Source organism: Cavia porcellus, unplaced genomic scaffold (genome assembly GCF_034190915.1).
Source record: "Cavia porcellus strain 051 isolate PalLab524CR breed Dunkin Hartley unplaced genomic scaffold, mCavPor4.1 scaffold_3, whole genome shotgun sequence".
NCBI classification, from domain to species: domain Eukaryota; kingdom Metazoa; phylum Chordata; class Mammalia; order Rodentia; family Caviidae; genus Cavia; species Cavia porcellus.
In genome coordinates this window covers 20,961,601-20,977,065 of record NW_026947486.1, presented here as the reverse complement: position 1 = coordinate 20,977,065, position 15,465 = coordinate 20,961,601, and the positions used below count along the sequence as shown (strand labels likewise).

Below are 15,465 nucleotides of genomic sequence, written 5' to 3'. Positions count from 1 at the left end.
TAACGATTTAAAAGACACAGTAGTCCTAGTGACATATTTAGATTGAATTAAATTTGTTCTGGTCTGTCCACTCATATCAGATTTGAGGACACAGACCTCTAGAACCAAAAATAGCAGGTTATACCACGGCAACTATCCTTACTTTCCTATTGACTTAGGCTGAAATTCTGTATTACTTACATTGTCTTACTATGACTGATCTTAATTGTATCTGAATCATAAGACTATTGGTTGGCCTTGACTGATCCTATTTGAAATCGGTATGCGTGTTAGAATCAACCCTAAAAGTAGAGGAAACTACTCTGAGCATGACAAGATGTAAAGGATATCCATACTGGTATGAATCAGTAACAGCTCTCAAATACTACAATGCAGTCAAAGATAAGTTTTTATAAAAATAGGTGATAGTATGTTTAACTATAATAAGCCAGTGTTGTCGACAAATCTATTGAAAATAACAAGAGAAAACATAGTAGCTACGGAAGATCATTTATATTATAGTTTTATAAGTCCTATCCATTGCATGTTTATCTAGGAAATTGTTTCGTTGTCTTGTTATGACTTGGTTTTCCCTATAATACAGAGAGGATAGGAACAAATACTCTGAGGAAGAAACCTGAAAAACCCGAGGCTTATTTTGTAGCATTATAATATAAATTCTAGCAATCTATTGCTTGCTGATTAAAATGACTCTGGACTGGTTTCTTCAGCTCAACTTCAGCATATGCAGAGATGGGGACGGCTATCACAAAGAGAATGAGAGATGCGATGGTAGTTGGTATTGTCTTCCCTAATTTGGAACTTGAGGACCTAAAAAGACTCCATCATCCTGTAATGATTTGATTAGTTCTATAATATGCAATAAGTATAGAAAGTGGGTGAAGTTAGGGACAACTATTTGTAAGAAGCTAGAGACAGTTAAATAAGGTAGATCTCCAGTGGACTTGCTTTGAAATCTGTATTTCTTTAAATTGTTTTTTATTTTTTTTTTAAATGTTCTGTTCTGTTTTGATATGGTTAACCTTATCCTCTTAGAGATGTAAAACAAATAGGTGGGACTGATAATCATATTACGGAGCTTTTGTTCGGCCATAGAGCAGAATGGTTTGTAGGGTCATTTTTTTTTGCATGTCATTCTATATACTTTAATTCTATAACCTGAACAGCCATTTCGAAGATGACAATTTGTAACTTATCAACTGGCAATTTCTTACCTTTTGTTTGTCTGTAATTTAGAATTATTTCTACCCTTTTTTTTTAATCTCCATGTATTTTTTTTCGTTTCCTTTTCTTTAAATAAATAAAAAAAAAAAGAATAACAGCTATGATGCCAGATACCAAGACATTTAATTTTAAAAGTTTGGCCTGGAATACTATCACTGTACTACTTAGATATTAAAACACTCAGAGATAAAACAAACAATATAATTACAATGTTTTCATCAAAAACTAATAAAAGCCACAATTTTTACCTAATTTAATCTTACTTATTTTTTTGCACTAAGATTTAACACAGCAACATCTCTGTATCTTCTGGCCATGATGATTCTTTAGTGGCCTTTGGAGGCCCTTAGTATTGTGAACAACAATTCAGACTCCTGTACTTCAAACCTGATTTGCCACATCAACCACTATTATACCTTTTATTTCTTAGTACAAATTAATAGTATCAAGGGAACAACCTGGTGGAGTATGGTTTTTATGTAAACTTTATTATTTTATAGGTATTATAAGTTGTTGTAAACAAGTCAAGCAAATTAGAAAGTTGTCAAGTGAAAATTAATGCCTAGCCCTACCACCCTAAACTCTGAGGTGACTGAAAACTGTTTCTTAGGCATCATTCCAGAAATTTTCTAAGCATATGTATGGGATACATATATACAAACTCATATCTATCCCGTAGTACCTCCTTTGTTTCTGTTGTACAAATGGGCCCTATAAAGTGTAGCACTCTGCACTTTTCTCCACTTAAAAACCTATCTTGGACATTGTTTCTTATCACTATGTATAGATCTACTTTGCTCTTTTCAATGAAATAAACAGCATCCAACTGTGAATATATGCCATAATTAATGTATCTGATCTCTCACACTGGACATTAACATATGAAAAGATGGCCAATAATGAGGCAACCAACATCCTTGTAACAAATGACCTTTGTGCAGTTACTTTTTAGAATAGATCTACTGGAATAAAAGGTATTCACACTTTGTATTTTCATAAGGACTTCCAAACTGTCCTCTCTTTTTTTTTAAATTTTATTTAAGAGGAAAAAGAGAAAAACACAAAACAAAACAAAGCGGTGTAAGGGTACACGTAATACAGAACTACAAAAAAAAAAAACATAACAGTAAGAAATCACCTGTTAATAGATTACATATTATCATCTTGGAAATGGTTGCTCAAATCACAGTATCAAAGAATACAAAGTGGACATTCAAACAGAGAGACTGCAAACAGCTGCGTTCAATGATCCAAAAACATTAATATAGTCAGCCATTTAACACCCCCAAACACACTTGCTGTTATATCCGTTAGAGCTCTTTTTTTTCCCCTCTCTTTTTTACAACAAAATTTACACATTTTGGATTTTATTACTCCTTAGTTCTTATTACTTTTTTGGGGGGGAGAGAATAAAGTCAAATATGGCAAAACAAAGCTGTCAGTCAAAACCAAGGATAGACATAGCACATGATGTAGAACAGAGGAGTACAAGGTTATCAACAATGGTTATCAACGTTGTCTCTTGTTTCCTTAAAAAGAATTGTCTATCTCATTAGATATTATAAAGTTTGATAAAACAGTAGAGAACAAGACCAATAAAACTTAGGCATTGTAAACATTACAGGACTTCCAAAGGAGATAATAGTCAAACCAGAATGGGCATCTTAGTGAATCTTATTGCCTTCAAAGTAGTTGCCTATACCCTCAAACTTGATACTATCATACAGAATGGAACAGAGTCTAATCAGTCAAAACAAGATTGTGGGAGTATTACAGGACATCAAAACAAGTTAATAGGAAATCAAAAAGAGTTACTATTATATATCCTATTTTTTTAATTTTCCCCTTAATTAAAACAAACATAAGAAATAACTAAATAATTTTTTTAAAGAATAAGGGAGAGATTGAGACAAAACAGGACATAACAATATAACAATAGAGGTCAAAGCATGACTGTTTCAACAACCTAGTGCTTCACCACCAAATAACCCGACTTAATAGTAGTTATCATAGTGTCTGTCTTTTTCCTTGAAATATTTGAATAAAACTTCATATACTATAGCTTCAAATATTTCCATATCAAGAAGCCCAGAATAAAGACTTTCTAATTAATAAGTGTGATTTATACTGCCAACCAACAGTGCACAGAGGTGGGCTTTTTAAGGTGGTACTCTGGTCTGAAGTTCCTGCAGCTCAAATAGGGAACTAAATATTTAACACAATAATAGCAAAGCACCAAACACTTTTTTACAACTTTTAATAATTTAGACAACTAAGTATCTCAGCTGGTGATAGCCACAACCTGCTGTGATTAGCTCTGCCCCATCCAAATGCAAATTCCTAAAATGCTATTCCTCAGCTCTTAAAAAATGAATTCTTAGATTCAGAGATCTAGAGAGTGAATTCAGCATAGAAGAGAAACCTATATTCCCTCTGGCAATACCTCCTGTAATTATCTCTAACATCAGAAGTGCAACATAATGGTGTGATACAAGCTAGTTCCAACCCAGCCATAATTAGTTAAAGGCACTGGCAATGCAGACATATTTTGAGCACGGAAGAACTCAGTACATCAGCATATTCATGGCATGGGATGATCTAAATGGGAGATTTTGCTAGCTTAACATAGAAGGGGAGGGTGTTTCTTCATGACAGTGAGGGTAAGCACCACCTCATAGAAATTAATGAACTGCACTGAGAATAATTATTTGTTTAATATTTTATCTTTTGCAAAGCACTTTAACATACCTTATCTCTAATCTCTATGACAATCCTGGTGGAAAGATCAAGCTTCTATTACTCATTAAACAAAGATTCAATGAGAACATAAGTTGTGCTGGGCACTCTCTGCCAGGTAACTGGTATGCAAAGATGAGTCAGAAACAGCCTACTCATTCACTGGTTAGCATGCCCGATCCAATCTATCTGTTGGGGTCTTTACATTACCAAGTTAGAATGATTGGCCTATCAGGACCTGTATGACATGCTCTCTGCCACTCTTCCATTTTCAGCTTGTATCCCTTTATATCTCATTTATTATGAACCAGTCACACTGAACCACACTGGAAAAGAACACAGGCTTTCTCCATCTCAGGGATTTCCACTTTGTTTCTTTTACCTGGGATCCTAACTCTTGTTCTGGATAAACCCTACTCATTTTTCAGATCTCAAGTGAATTTTTCACTTCCTCTTATCCCCACCATCCCACTCTTATAAATTATGAGGAATGATGGAAATACATGGTAGATGTTTGATTTTAAGTTTGTTACAGTAAAAGACACATAGCATTAATCTCCCTCGACATACTCCCTCTTACTTTGCACATACTTATCCTATCCCATCCTTCTTACCACTTTCTGAGGCAGTTCTGGAAGTTTGCTTTCATGAGTGTCTTTACAAGGTGTGATTTTAAAAGTATCAGGTGTGATCAAAAGTACAGTGAACGCTGATGCTGAGTGTCATCCAATGGAAAGACAGACTCATACAGACATGATGATGTACCTTCATCCATCTTTTTCACTGCATCTGGAACCCTGCAACTTCTGGCTCTTCCTCAAAGTCAAAATGACCATGTAACGTAAATGGTCTGAATCAATCCCCACAACATCCAGAACTGCTTCAGAAAATGGCAAGAACAATGAGATAAGTGTGTTGAAAGAGAAAGGGAGTATTTTAATGTCAGTCTGTCTTTTGTTGTAACAACTTTAAGATATATTTAGGGCCTGGGGATATAGCTCAGCGGCAGAGCACCTGCCTGGTAAGCGCAAGGTCCTGAGTTTGATCCCCAATACCAAAAAAAGAGAAAGATATATTTTACACATTTACTATATACTTTGATCACACCTTGCATATCTCATCTATTATTCTTTCTCTTAAGACTTAACTCCTGGAACTCACAAAACTTCATAAGGAAATACGTATGTATTGGTTTGTACTCCACACCCCCACAAGACTTCAAGGCTTAGGCAGACAAGATTCATGACACTAGCATTCACTTCCCACTGACTGGGAGTAAACAGGAGAACAGAAGGACCAAATATATGCTGCCAATAGCCTTGAGGGCATACGATCAAAAAGGAAAAACACATAAAGAAAGGCAAGAATAATTTTACCAGAGGTTGGAGCAAGTTCAGGTGAAAGCTAAAGGCTGAAGTATAGGCAGGCCCTTTCCAGGAACACTACTAAAATAATCTAGGCTACCAGGGCATACAGCCACATGGGAAGGAGCAAGAAATGCCTAGTGTCTCTTAGAATTTGGCCTTTGATATTTGGTGCATGGTGGTACAATTACTCAGTAGAGAGAAATGTAAGAGGAAGAGTTTCTGTTATTATTTGTCACCATAGTACAGAGAGAAGGAAGAAAGGATCTTGGTAAAATTGGAAATTAGGACAGCAGGGACTCCCCTGCCCACCTGCTCCTCATTATCTTCGAGCCAAATAGGAAAGATCATTATTTCAACCTGGGAATATCAGTGCTGAGTCACAGGTGGCCTTCAGGTCAGGCCAGACCAAAGGGAAGAGGGTGGAAGAACCAGAAAACTTAGCAAAGACAAAGTCAGGTATTATCTCTGCATTTGAACACCTTTTTTGGTCAGAAGATGTCAGTGATATAATTGTGTTATCTGGGGGTGGATAGAAAAAAAAATTCAGTCCCCAGAGTATCTCACATACTAGTAATAACTGGATTGTCCCTGTTCTCGATTTTTTTCTGATTTCTCTATGTTGTAATTTCTGTGTTACTCTACATTCCTCATAGAAGCAGTTAGGGCAGGAGGAACTCATCATCCTCCTGCCTCACCCTCCCAGAGTGCTGAGATCACAGTTTGTGCCTCCTGTCTGGCTGTTGTTTTTAAATCTGAAGGTAGGGGGGACAGAGAGGGACCAGAGCAGTTATCCAGAAGCCAAATGTGATGCTCTTAATTGAGGGCACTAAGAGTACACTGACTTTTTATTTTACATCTTATTTTCAAATAATATGTTTGCTGGTTATAAAAGTAACACATTTGTTGTATAAAGTCTGGGATACAAAGATGTAAAAAAAAGAGGAAAGAATAATTGTACCCTACCACATAGAATAAGCCACTTTAACAACTTCGGAGCATTTTCTTCAAATTTGTATTTATCCCAAAAAATTTTTCGTAACACTATTCTTAATTCCCAGATTCATACTGTATGAACCTGCCATAATTTACTATTTATTTACACTGCCCTTATATGGAAACTATGTCTTCAGGGTTTTTGTTTGTTTGGTTTGGTTTGGAACCAGGAATCGAACTCAGGACCTTGTACTTGCCAGGCAGGCACTGCGCCACTGAGCTAAACCCTGTCTTCAGGTTTTTACAGTAAAAAAATTCAAAATAATAGTTACATGATTTGTAAAATTAGTAAGTTATCTGTATTATTTACAAAAAATGGAAAGACAGAAATAACCAAAACAAAATCAAGTACAATTTCTCTTTTTTGTTTGTTTGCAGTGCTGAGGATCAAACCCAGGGCCTTGAGCCTACTAAGCATGTGCTTCAGGTGCATCTATTTAACAATTTTGCATATATGCACTCAGACATTTCTGATTATTATTTATACTTGACACAAACACAGATGGATTTAATTGGACAAAGTAAGGCCTGGGTTTCAGAAATTTTAATATTCCCCAGGTGAGCCTTTGAGCACAGAAGTTAGATTAAATACAATATTATCCCTATTTTACTGATGACAAAATTTAGAAACACTAAGGCAAAGTAACTACCCATCATTGTATATTTGATAAAGATGTCACTGGGATTTGAATCCAGATTTAAGTTCAGAGCCCATAATTTTAACTGATTACTTGAATTCTTCTTTCCCCCATGCCTGCCATGTAATATTAGATCATTAACCTATTGTAATGTTTTTTTCTAATGTTAATATACAGACCTGTATCTTACCTTTTTCTAACTATAGTATTCCATTGTATCGCTGACAGAATGCAAATGTTGCCCATTTTTCCCATTACAGAAAATGCTCCAATTAACATAATATTTTTTTAGTCAGTCCCAGGGATCAAACTCACGACTGACTGCTTACAAGGCAGGCGCTTATGCCGCTGAGCTAAATCCTCAGCCCCAACATAATAAATGATATGTCTTTGTGCACAGCCTTAAGAATGAATTCCAAGAAAATGAATTGCTAGGTGAAAAGGTAAAAACATTTTTAAAGCTTTTGATAAACATTGTCAAATTGACATTCCCACCAGAAGTGTGTGAGAACAGCTGCTTCCTCACATTCTTGGCAACACTGAGTTCTGTCATTCTTTTAAATTTTTGTAAAATATACTGAAGAAAATGGCTTACCATTCTAATTCCCCTTTCTTTGCCACTACTGAGATACACTGGTACTTTGGAACTCATTGTTAATTGGTTCCAGGAGGCTTGGAGGACCAAACAAATTTTTCTGGCTTGAAAGGGTATCAAGTCATGAAGCAATAGACTCCAGCAGTTGGAGCTTGTATGCTGAGTACCAAACAACCACTATGAGGATAAAATTTTGTGTCACGATGCAACTAGTACCAAATTTGGCAAGTTCCTAAACAGTCCCATATCAAAGTACGACTGCAGTACATTTTTCATGTTTATTGGCCATTTGGATTTCTCCTTTTATTCATTTTCCTTTGCACATTTCCTCCATCCACTACACATTTTTCTAGAAATATGTTTGTATTTTTCTTCTGGCTCTGTAAGTCTTCATGTGGTAAGCATAATGACTCTTGTTACAACTGTTTTTAGTTTTGCTGTTAACTAAAACTTGTGCATTAGTTTTAAATTTTCATATAGAGTATATTAAACTTTTCATTATTTTACCTTGGATATTATAATTATCTTCCTAACCTTGAAAGCATATAACCTCATATATTGCTTTAGTTCCTTTACCATTTCTCTTTTTTTAACTTTGTAAAAAAGGTTTTGAGACAAGCATCTCATCTGGTTGTCCAGGCTGTCCTTGAACTCTCAAACCTCTCATCTCAGCCTCCTAAGTAGCAGAAATTTTAATTCTTTAGTGCAGCAGCCCCCAGACAAGAATACACACCCAGAATTGTTCACAGGGTTTCTTTAAATCCTCAGGTTAAGTCTTAAGACTGAATCACAATTTGGGGGCATGGGACCTCACAGGAATATTTCTTAAAGAATCACAAGATATTCTGATCCCTTGCCTCCTCACTACTTTAATTCTTCTAAATGTATGAAGATATCATTTTTCCAAGATACTGCAATACATTTGATAAATAATTTTTTAAATTTGAAATTCTACCTTAATCCTAGTTCATAAGTTCAGAAGAGCAGAGACCATATCTGTTTTCTCTGACTACCATATTTCTAGGCCCAGTAGAGTCCTAGGCACATGAAGTAGTTCAATAAATGTTAATTAAATAAATAACACCTGACACTCAAGTCGCCAATATCAATCTGGCTAGTCTCTTCAATATTTTCTTGACTATTACACCAATTGAACTGATGTTATGAACCCCGATTTTGAATTAGCTAAAGTATGCTACTACATACTGTGTTAAATGTGGCAAGAAAATGTAACAGAGTATTCCAACAAATGAAATCAAAATAACTATGAGGTCCTGGAACAAAACAGTTAACACTCATAGGATTGAATCAACTTTGCATGTTTGTGTCTGGTGATCTGAGGAACTCTTCTGAAGATTACTATGTAAAGTAACAACCTTAGTTATGTTCCTACCACCTTGTTTCCAAGGCCTGTATTGTCATTGTTTTGGGCTCTTTGATATTATTTGTCTTTTTTGTTTTGTGTTTTTCTAGTAATTTTATTTTGTTTTGTTTTGTCTTTCCCTCTAATGCAGAAAGGATAGGTGTACATGTCGAAGTTTATACATGCCTAGAACTTCTCCTAAACAGTTTACTAGAATTGATTGTATTATATGTGATGATATGAACAGCTTTGAAGAAAAAGAGACATTATGGTATCCATTGTTGATTTCCTATCATCATGCTGTGAAATCCAATAATTCTTTTATTCTTTGTTTAGAGTGGTTTTAGTCTATTTTGTATTAGTTAATTTCAACATTTTGTATTAGTTAATTTCAACATACATGAAGGTTGAAAGCTATTTTGAAGAGAACAAGAGAGATTATGGTAGTCATTGTTGATTTTCCTATTGTCTGATTTTGAAGACCTGTAATGCCTTCATTACTCTGTTCTGATCAGTTTTATACTATCTTGTTTTATATGAATTCATTGTGTGTGAAGATATAGAGAACTATTTAGAAGAAAACGAGACATTATGGTAGCCACTGTTGATCTCCTATTGTCTTGCTTTGCAATCTTGTGTCACTTACATTATTTTCATCTCATCTGCTTTGTTCTGTTTTGTTACGTTTTGTTTTACCCTCTTCAAAGTAAAAAAATAACATAGCCATGTTGAAGAGCTATATTACTCTGACTAAATTCTCCATAGAGAACTAGACAGCAATTACCCAAGAAACCAAGGAGGTTTGGGTTCCCCCAGCTCTTGTAATTTCTTAGTCCCTCCAGAGACTGAAATCAGAAGCTTTCTTGACCTGAGGACAGACCCACTCATTTCATCTCTCGTGATCCCATGAAAACTACACTGGATTAGGAAATCAGGAGACCTAGGTTTTAATCCTGTCACTAGGGTCAACTACTACCAATCTGACCTTAGAAATACTGCTTACCCTCAAGGGTTTTTCTAAAATGCTTTTTAAATGTCTTCTAAGAATGTCTTCAAGTCTAAATCTGTACTTAAAGAATCTAATAGACTACTACAGGGTAGAGCTTCTATGACAGTCTGAAATTACTTCCACAGAACAAGGTTTTGGTCTCACTCAAGCTAAAGAAAATAATAGCAATAGTACTATTAATAGCTATTGATAAATTTTATTGAGCACTTTTAAATACTAAGCAACATTATGAGCACCTTATGATTATAACAAAGGCACACATTTACATGGCACTTAATTATGTTCCAAGTGTACTGCATACATTAATTCATCTTTACAACAAACCTATAACCTAAATTCTATTAGTATCCTCATTTTACAAATGACACAGAGGGATTAAGTGACTTGCCCAAGGCCTCACAGCTACCAAGTAACAGAATCAAAAGAATTGAATTCCGCCCATATTATTAACTATCATACCAAACAATCTTCCAAACTATCATTGTAGTATGCTTGTCACCTCAGAAGTTGCTCAAAATAAGGGACAAACTGCAGTAATCCAAAGAGCTTACTGATATGGATTGTGCTACTCTTTACTAATGCTTGAAAAATTAGATGTCACTTCCATGTGACTTTAAGCAGTACAGATTTCAGGACTTGAGCTCAGGAGATACTTTATTTATTAAGAATATGTGACTTTTTTTTATTAAGAATTGTTAAACAAGGGCTGGGGATTTAGCTCAGTGGCTTAAGCACCTGCCTGACAAGCATGAGGTCATGAGCTCAATCCCCAGTATCAAAAAAAACCCAAAAAAACTGTTAAACATTAAAATGTTTTCATTGTAAAATAAACCATTAATAATTTAACCATTAATAAAGACATTTCCATGAAATATAGGGGGAAAACACAAACTCTTTATACATCATCAGGAAGAAAATTTTAGATATCTGCATGCTCTAACTCCAGTTGCATGCTTTCAAAACTGTCTCTGAAATAACTGTCCGGATAGGCCAAAGGTATCTCAACCTAAGTGGTCAAATCAAAGTTCAGTACAGGATTCCACTATCTCTATGCCCACAGTTTCCATATGTCAAAGAATGGCGCTGCCACCTCCAATCCCAAACTGGCTGTCAATCTGGAATCAGTTCTTGTCACATTCAGTCACAGAACACTCTAGAATTCATTCCATTCTCTCTAACCTCCACTGCTCCTTCTGCTCAGACCTTCTTTGAAACCACTATTGCAGAAATCTCCTAAATGAGTCCAAGGTTTCATTATCTCCAACTCCCACTCCACCTCAGCACTGCTGCCAAAGTAATCTTTCAAAAAGAAAATCTGATTGTGTTACTTCCCTGTTTAGAATCTTTGTCTTCAGGATAAAGTGTAAATCCTTCCTAGAACATACAATGTTCTTTATTTCCTACCTTCCCTGCTTCATCTGAGGTCATGCCCCTATACATCTCGCACTAGACAAACAAAGCAACTCGGAAGATCTCTAACAATGCTGCTCTGTCTGCTCAGAACGCAGTTCTCTCATTTTCCCATCTGGCCAACTCCTACTCACTTTTTTAGACCCGCTCAAACCTCAAAGTTTTGTCATGAATTTTTCCAAGCTGCTATCAAATTTTGCCTCTTCCCTATTGTAACACTTATTCAATGTGACACAATAATTTGTTCAGATATGTCTTCCCAGTTACAAGGAACCCTCTAAGATTCTTATTTATTTCTGTATTCTGTTCATAAAAATGAAAGCATATCTCAGGATTAAGCAAGAATAAACTGCACTTGATAAATACCCATTATAAGTCAAAGTTGGCACATAAGTCAAATTCCAATTCAATAAATGTCTTTAGATTAACAATCTTTATATTTCAAAACTGTTTGTTACATCTGTATGCCTAAGTAGTTTAAACTATAGCCAACATAATGAAACATTTTTAAAAGATACATTAGACTACCAACAAACCTAGCAGTTCAAAATTTATAGGGAGTTAAGCTATTTTATTCTACTCCTTCTAAGTGATCCTTAACATTTTGTGCAACAAGAACCAATTTTGGGAGTCTATCTCTTCTTAAACGCACACTCTCTTATGCTAAGCATAAAAATCCCGTACATCCCTAGACTTTCTGATACTCTTCTGAAGGACATAATCCTCAATCCCACCAAAAAATTCATATAACTGTTGCAAAAAAATTCACAAGTTCACGAGAGATGTAATCTTTCAGCAAAGACAGCATTGAGCTTGACCCTAAAGTAGCTTCTATTATAAAAATAAGTATTTTCCTTCTATCATCAAATATAAACATTATAACACTAAATATGCATTTTCAAACTAAGTCCCAAGACAGTCTAGTGGGAAGAAGACACCAGAGTGGAGCCAATATGTGTTTCACCCACCTTTGAGAATCTAATGATACAAATTTTCTGAAAACAAATGCAAAACACAAATGGGGGTGGGAATCCTTATTTCCTCACACATAACCATCAAAAGAATACGCTTAAATAGATTCTTTTTAAAAAGAATGCTTCCGTCATGCTTCTACCATGATATTTTCCTTATTCCCCCAAAACTTTCTTAAAAATAATTTGAACTTCTAGCTAGCAGAAGCTTCTTTTAAACTAATATGCTTTGTCTTTGCAAAGACAAAAGTTAACGAAACAGCTGGCTTCCTGCCACTGTTGGAGGGGTTCTGGGTGGGTAGAAGATGGAGTAGGAGAAAAAACCAGTCAGAGGAATAAGTGCTAATTTCTTACCTTGCCACATGGCCATCTTGATCCAATCTTCTCCCACACTGGGGTCACGGGCTCAGGATTTCCCAGAGCCCCTCCCCCCAGTGTTGTAGGGAGACTTGAATGGGGTGTAGACTTTTGGCAGGCTGTGTAGTCCTGCTTTCTGCAAGATTCTAAAGCCTCAAACCTGAAAATGTAAACAGAAAAATAAATATCTAGGAAGAAAAAAAACATTTCAAATACTGCAGAATTACCTCCTACCCCTCTCTGAACCCCTCTTTCAAAAACATGCAGTATTGTTTCTCCCTAAATAGCAAGGTAAGAATCTGAGATCTAGGGTCTGTTAATATTGCCACGCAGGGTAGTCAGATTCTAGAGTTTTAGTAATGGGGCCCAGAATCTCAAAGAATGAGCGGTTGGATGAGACAATCATTCTGTCTTTCCTGTCTTGAAGCCCCACGTTTTGGGGAATAGAGAGCAGCATTAATATCCAGTCCCTCCTCACCACCCAAAATATGCAACTTTAAGAAATCAGTACAAAGGAAAGAAAACTTTGAGAATACTTAAAAATTTTAGAATAGATCTCGCATAGGAAAAGAAGAAAGGCAGTATAATAAAAAGTGAAGAATGATGATGTCCTTCATTATCCTATCATAACTCTGCAAATTTCCTATAGTGAACACACACTGCTTTCATAACAGGATGGGGGAGAATGAACCAAGGGCAAAAAAAAAATTTAAAATAGAATACCGTTTTAAGTAAAATCGAATCAAGTCAGCTAATTCCTATTGTTACGGCTTCAATTCAAGTCATAGAAAAATACAACTTGCAAGAACATGAAAGACAGAATTGGGAGGGGGAAATGTGAGATCTGACTATTATACTTAGTTTGATCTGGGGATTTCATATATTAAACACTGCCCAATTAAACAAATTGTTCATTAATAATTTGGCCTTCCCTACATACAAGCCAATCTGCGTTTTTTTCTCAGGAAAAAAGAGTACTCATCTCTTTTTGCATGATGAATAGCAAAGCAGATTGCTATTTCTACAGGTTTTATACAATCACCTTTTAAGTGAAACGGCTAAAGCACAAACACTGAAGGTTAATGCTAGCTTGAGAATCATGCTAGTCCTCTTAAGGTTGTCTTTCTTCTTTTCTTGTAAAGGACAAAAAGTTAACTTGCACATCAGTCCCAAAAAACATCAATACAAAAAAGAAGAGCACTTTGGAGGAAAGGTACACTAAGTCCAAGAAAATTAGGAACTTAAGAAACTCCAAGATGAATTCACCAGGAAAAAGTACTTCAATGACTTACTGGAACCTGGCACAGTTTATTTTGGTTTGTCTTTTGTTTTTCTTCTCCTATTTCGCTTACAGTTAAGTAGTGATCTGCATGCCACGAGATCAATCAAAATTTACCATCTCTGACGTTCGACCCATTAAGTTGTTAATAAATGTATGAAATGTATGTAAAAGCGAGTTCTTACGGGCTTTTAATGCTCCAATTCTGGATTTCCCTCTTCTACCCGGAGCAGCTTCCACTGACGTTATCGCATGAGTACACGTACAATTTGGAACTCGGGGAAACTGATTTGCTCTGAAACATTAATAAATGTAAAGGCACATCTACGAAAAGGAAAACTTTTCCCTTATGGGTAAAGACACTCAAGCGCAAGGCTGTAAAGTTGGGGAGAATCAGTTACTTGCGTTAAGTTGGCAAAAGCGAAACGCGCAGGAAACACTTTTCCAAAAGTCTGAAGTGGACTTCGCCAAGAGCCACACAAACATGTGCAAAGCTTTGAGCAGAAGGGGGAAAGGGGCCTCGACAGAGCTTCACCAGTAAACGCCACCCTACCCTAGTCGTAGACGACAGGGGACGCAAGCAGCTAAACTCCCCAGTTCAAAAGCGGACGGGCTTGGCGCCGCTCAACAAGGAAACTTCGCTGAAGCAGTCCAGGGTCCCTTTCTCCAAGAAAAGGGTTGGGCTCCAGGATTAGATGCCGCCCTCACTGGCTGGAACTAGCCTGTCTACTTTCTCCGAGTGCCAGGCGGCGGCTGGAGCAGGGGAAACTCCCACCTCCAAGGGGCCAAGCCAGCAGGGGAGCCCTTCCCCAGTGTCGTTGCGCTCTGGGGGTGCTCTGGAGGTGGGCTGGGGGCCAGCGGCCCGCGAAGGACTTGGGGAAGAGACAGCCCATTTGCCTTTACCTGTAGCCGAGCTCAAAAGCTGCAGACCCCGTGTCCGCCGCCGGTGGACAGAGCGCTCGGTCTGCTCTGGCGTCCCAGACACCAAGTTGAGCTAGCGCCCCACGTAGCCGGCAGAGCTTCATTCACACAGCCCAGCCAGGGAGGAGGGAGAGCTGAGCGGGCGCGAGGCTCATGTGACAGGAGCCTCGCGAGTATCAACTCGGCCCAGCAAGCGCCTGCGCATGCGCATTGCAGAAAGTGCTCTCCAGGCACCACTGCCCAGTTTGGGGCCAGGGCGGGTGCATGCCTGGTGGTGAGGGTGGAGTGGGAGGGGAGGGGCCCCAATTGAGGGGGAAACTGCTGGGAGGAGTTTCAGTTTGCGCAAGCGTAGTATGGAGGCCCCCCTCGCTGCCATATTTAATGAGGGCTGGGCGGGTCCTAATCCAGCGCTGGGCGTATCAGTTGCATTTGAAAACCAAGGCACCATTCTGTTTCAGTTTCTAGCCTGCGAGTACTTTGATTTTGGCTTTATAGAATGAAATTGCTTCTGGTAAGCCCAAGGTCGTGAGTTTGATCTCCGGTACCAAAAAACAAAAGAAAAAAAAAAAAGAATTAAACTGCTTATCATGAGCTTCTGTCCC

At 37.2% G+C, this 15,465-nt stretch overlaps 1 protein-coding gene across 2 annotated transcripts in view; it reads right to left on the bottom strand.

Moving 5' to 3' along the window:
• The window catches only part of Clcn5 (chloride voltage-gated channel 5), a 186,450-nt gene extending 171,394 nt beyond the window's left edge, over positions 1 to 15,056 (bottom strand). Inside the window, exons 1-3 of one of the 2 annotated variants that reach the window (XM_013144280.3) lie at positions 14,846 to 15,056; positions 14,128 to 14,237; positions 12,661 to 12,823 (exon numbers count right to left, since the gene is read on the bottom strand). In XM_013144280.3, the coding sequence (XP_012999734.1) occupies positions 12,661 to 12,676 (16 nt within the window). In that variant the 5' untranslated portion in view covers positions 12,677 to 12,823; positions 14,128 to 14,237; positions 14,846 to 15,056. The remainder of the gene's footprint in view (positions 1 to 12,660; positions 12,824 to 14,127; positions 14,238 to 14,845) is intronic. The other variant, XM_013144281.3, reaches the window with a different exon arrangement.
• Between the last annotated feature and the right edge of the window lie 409 nt (positions 15,057 to 15,465).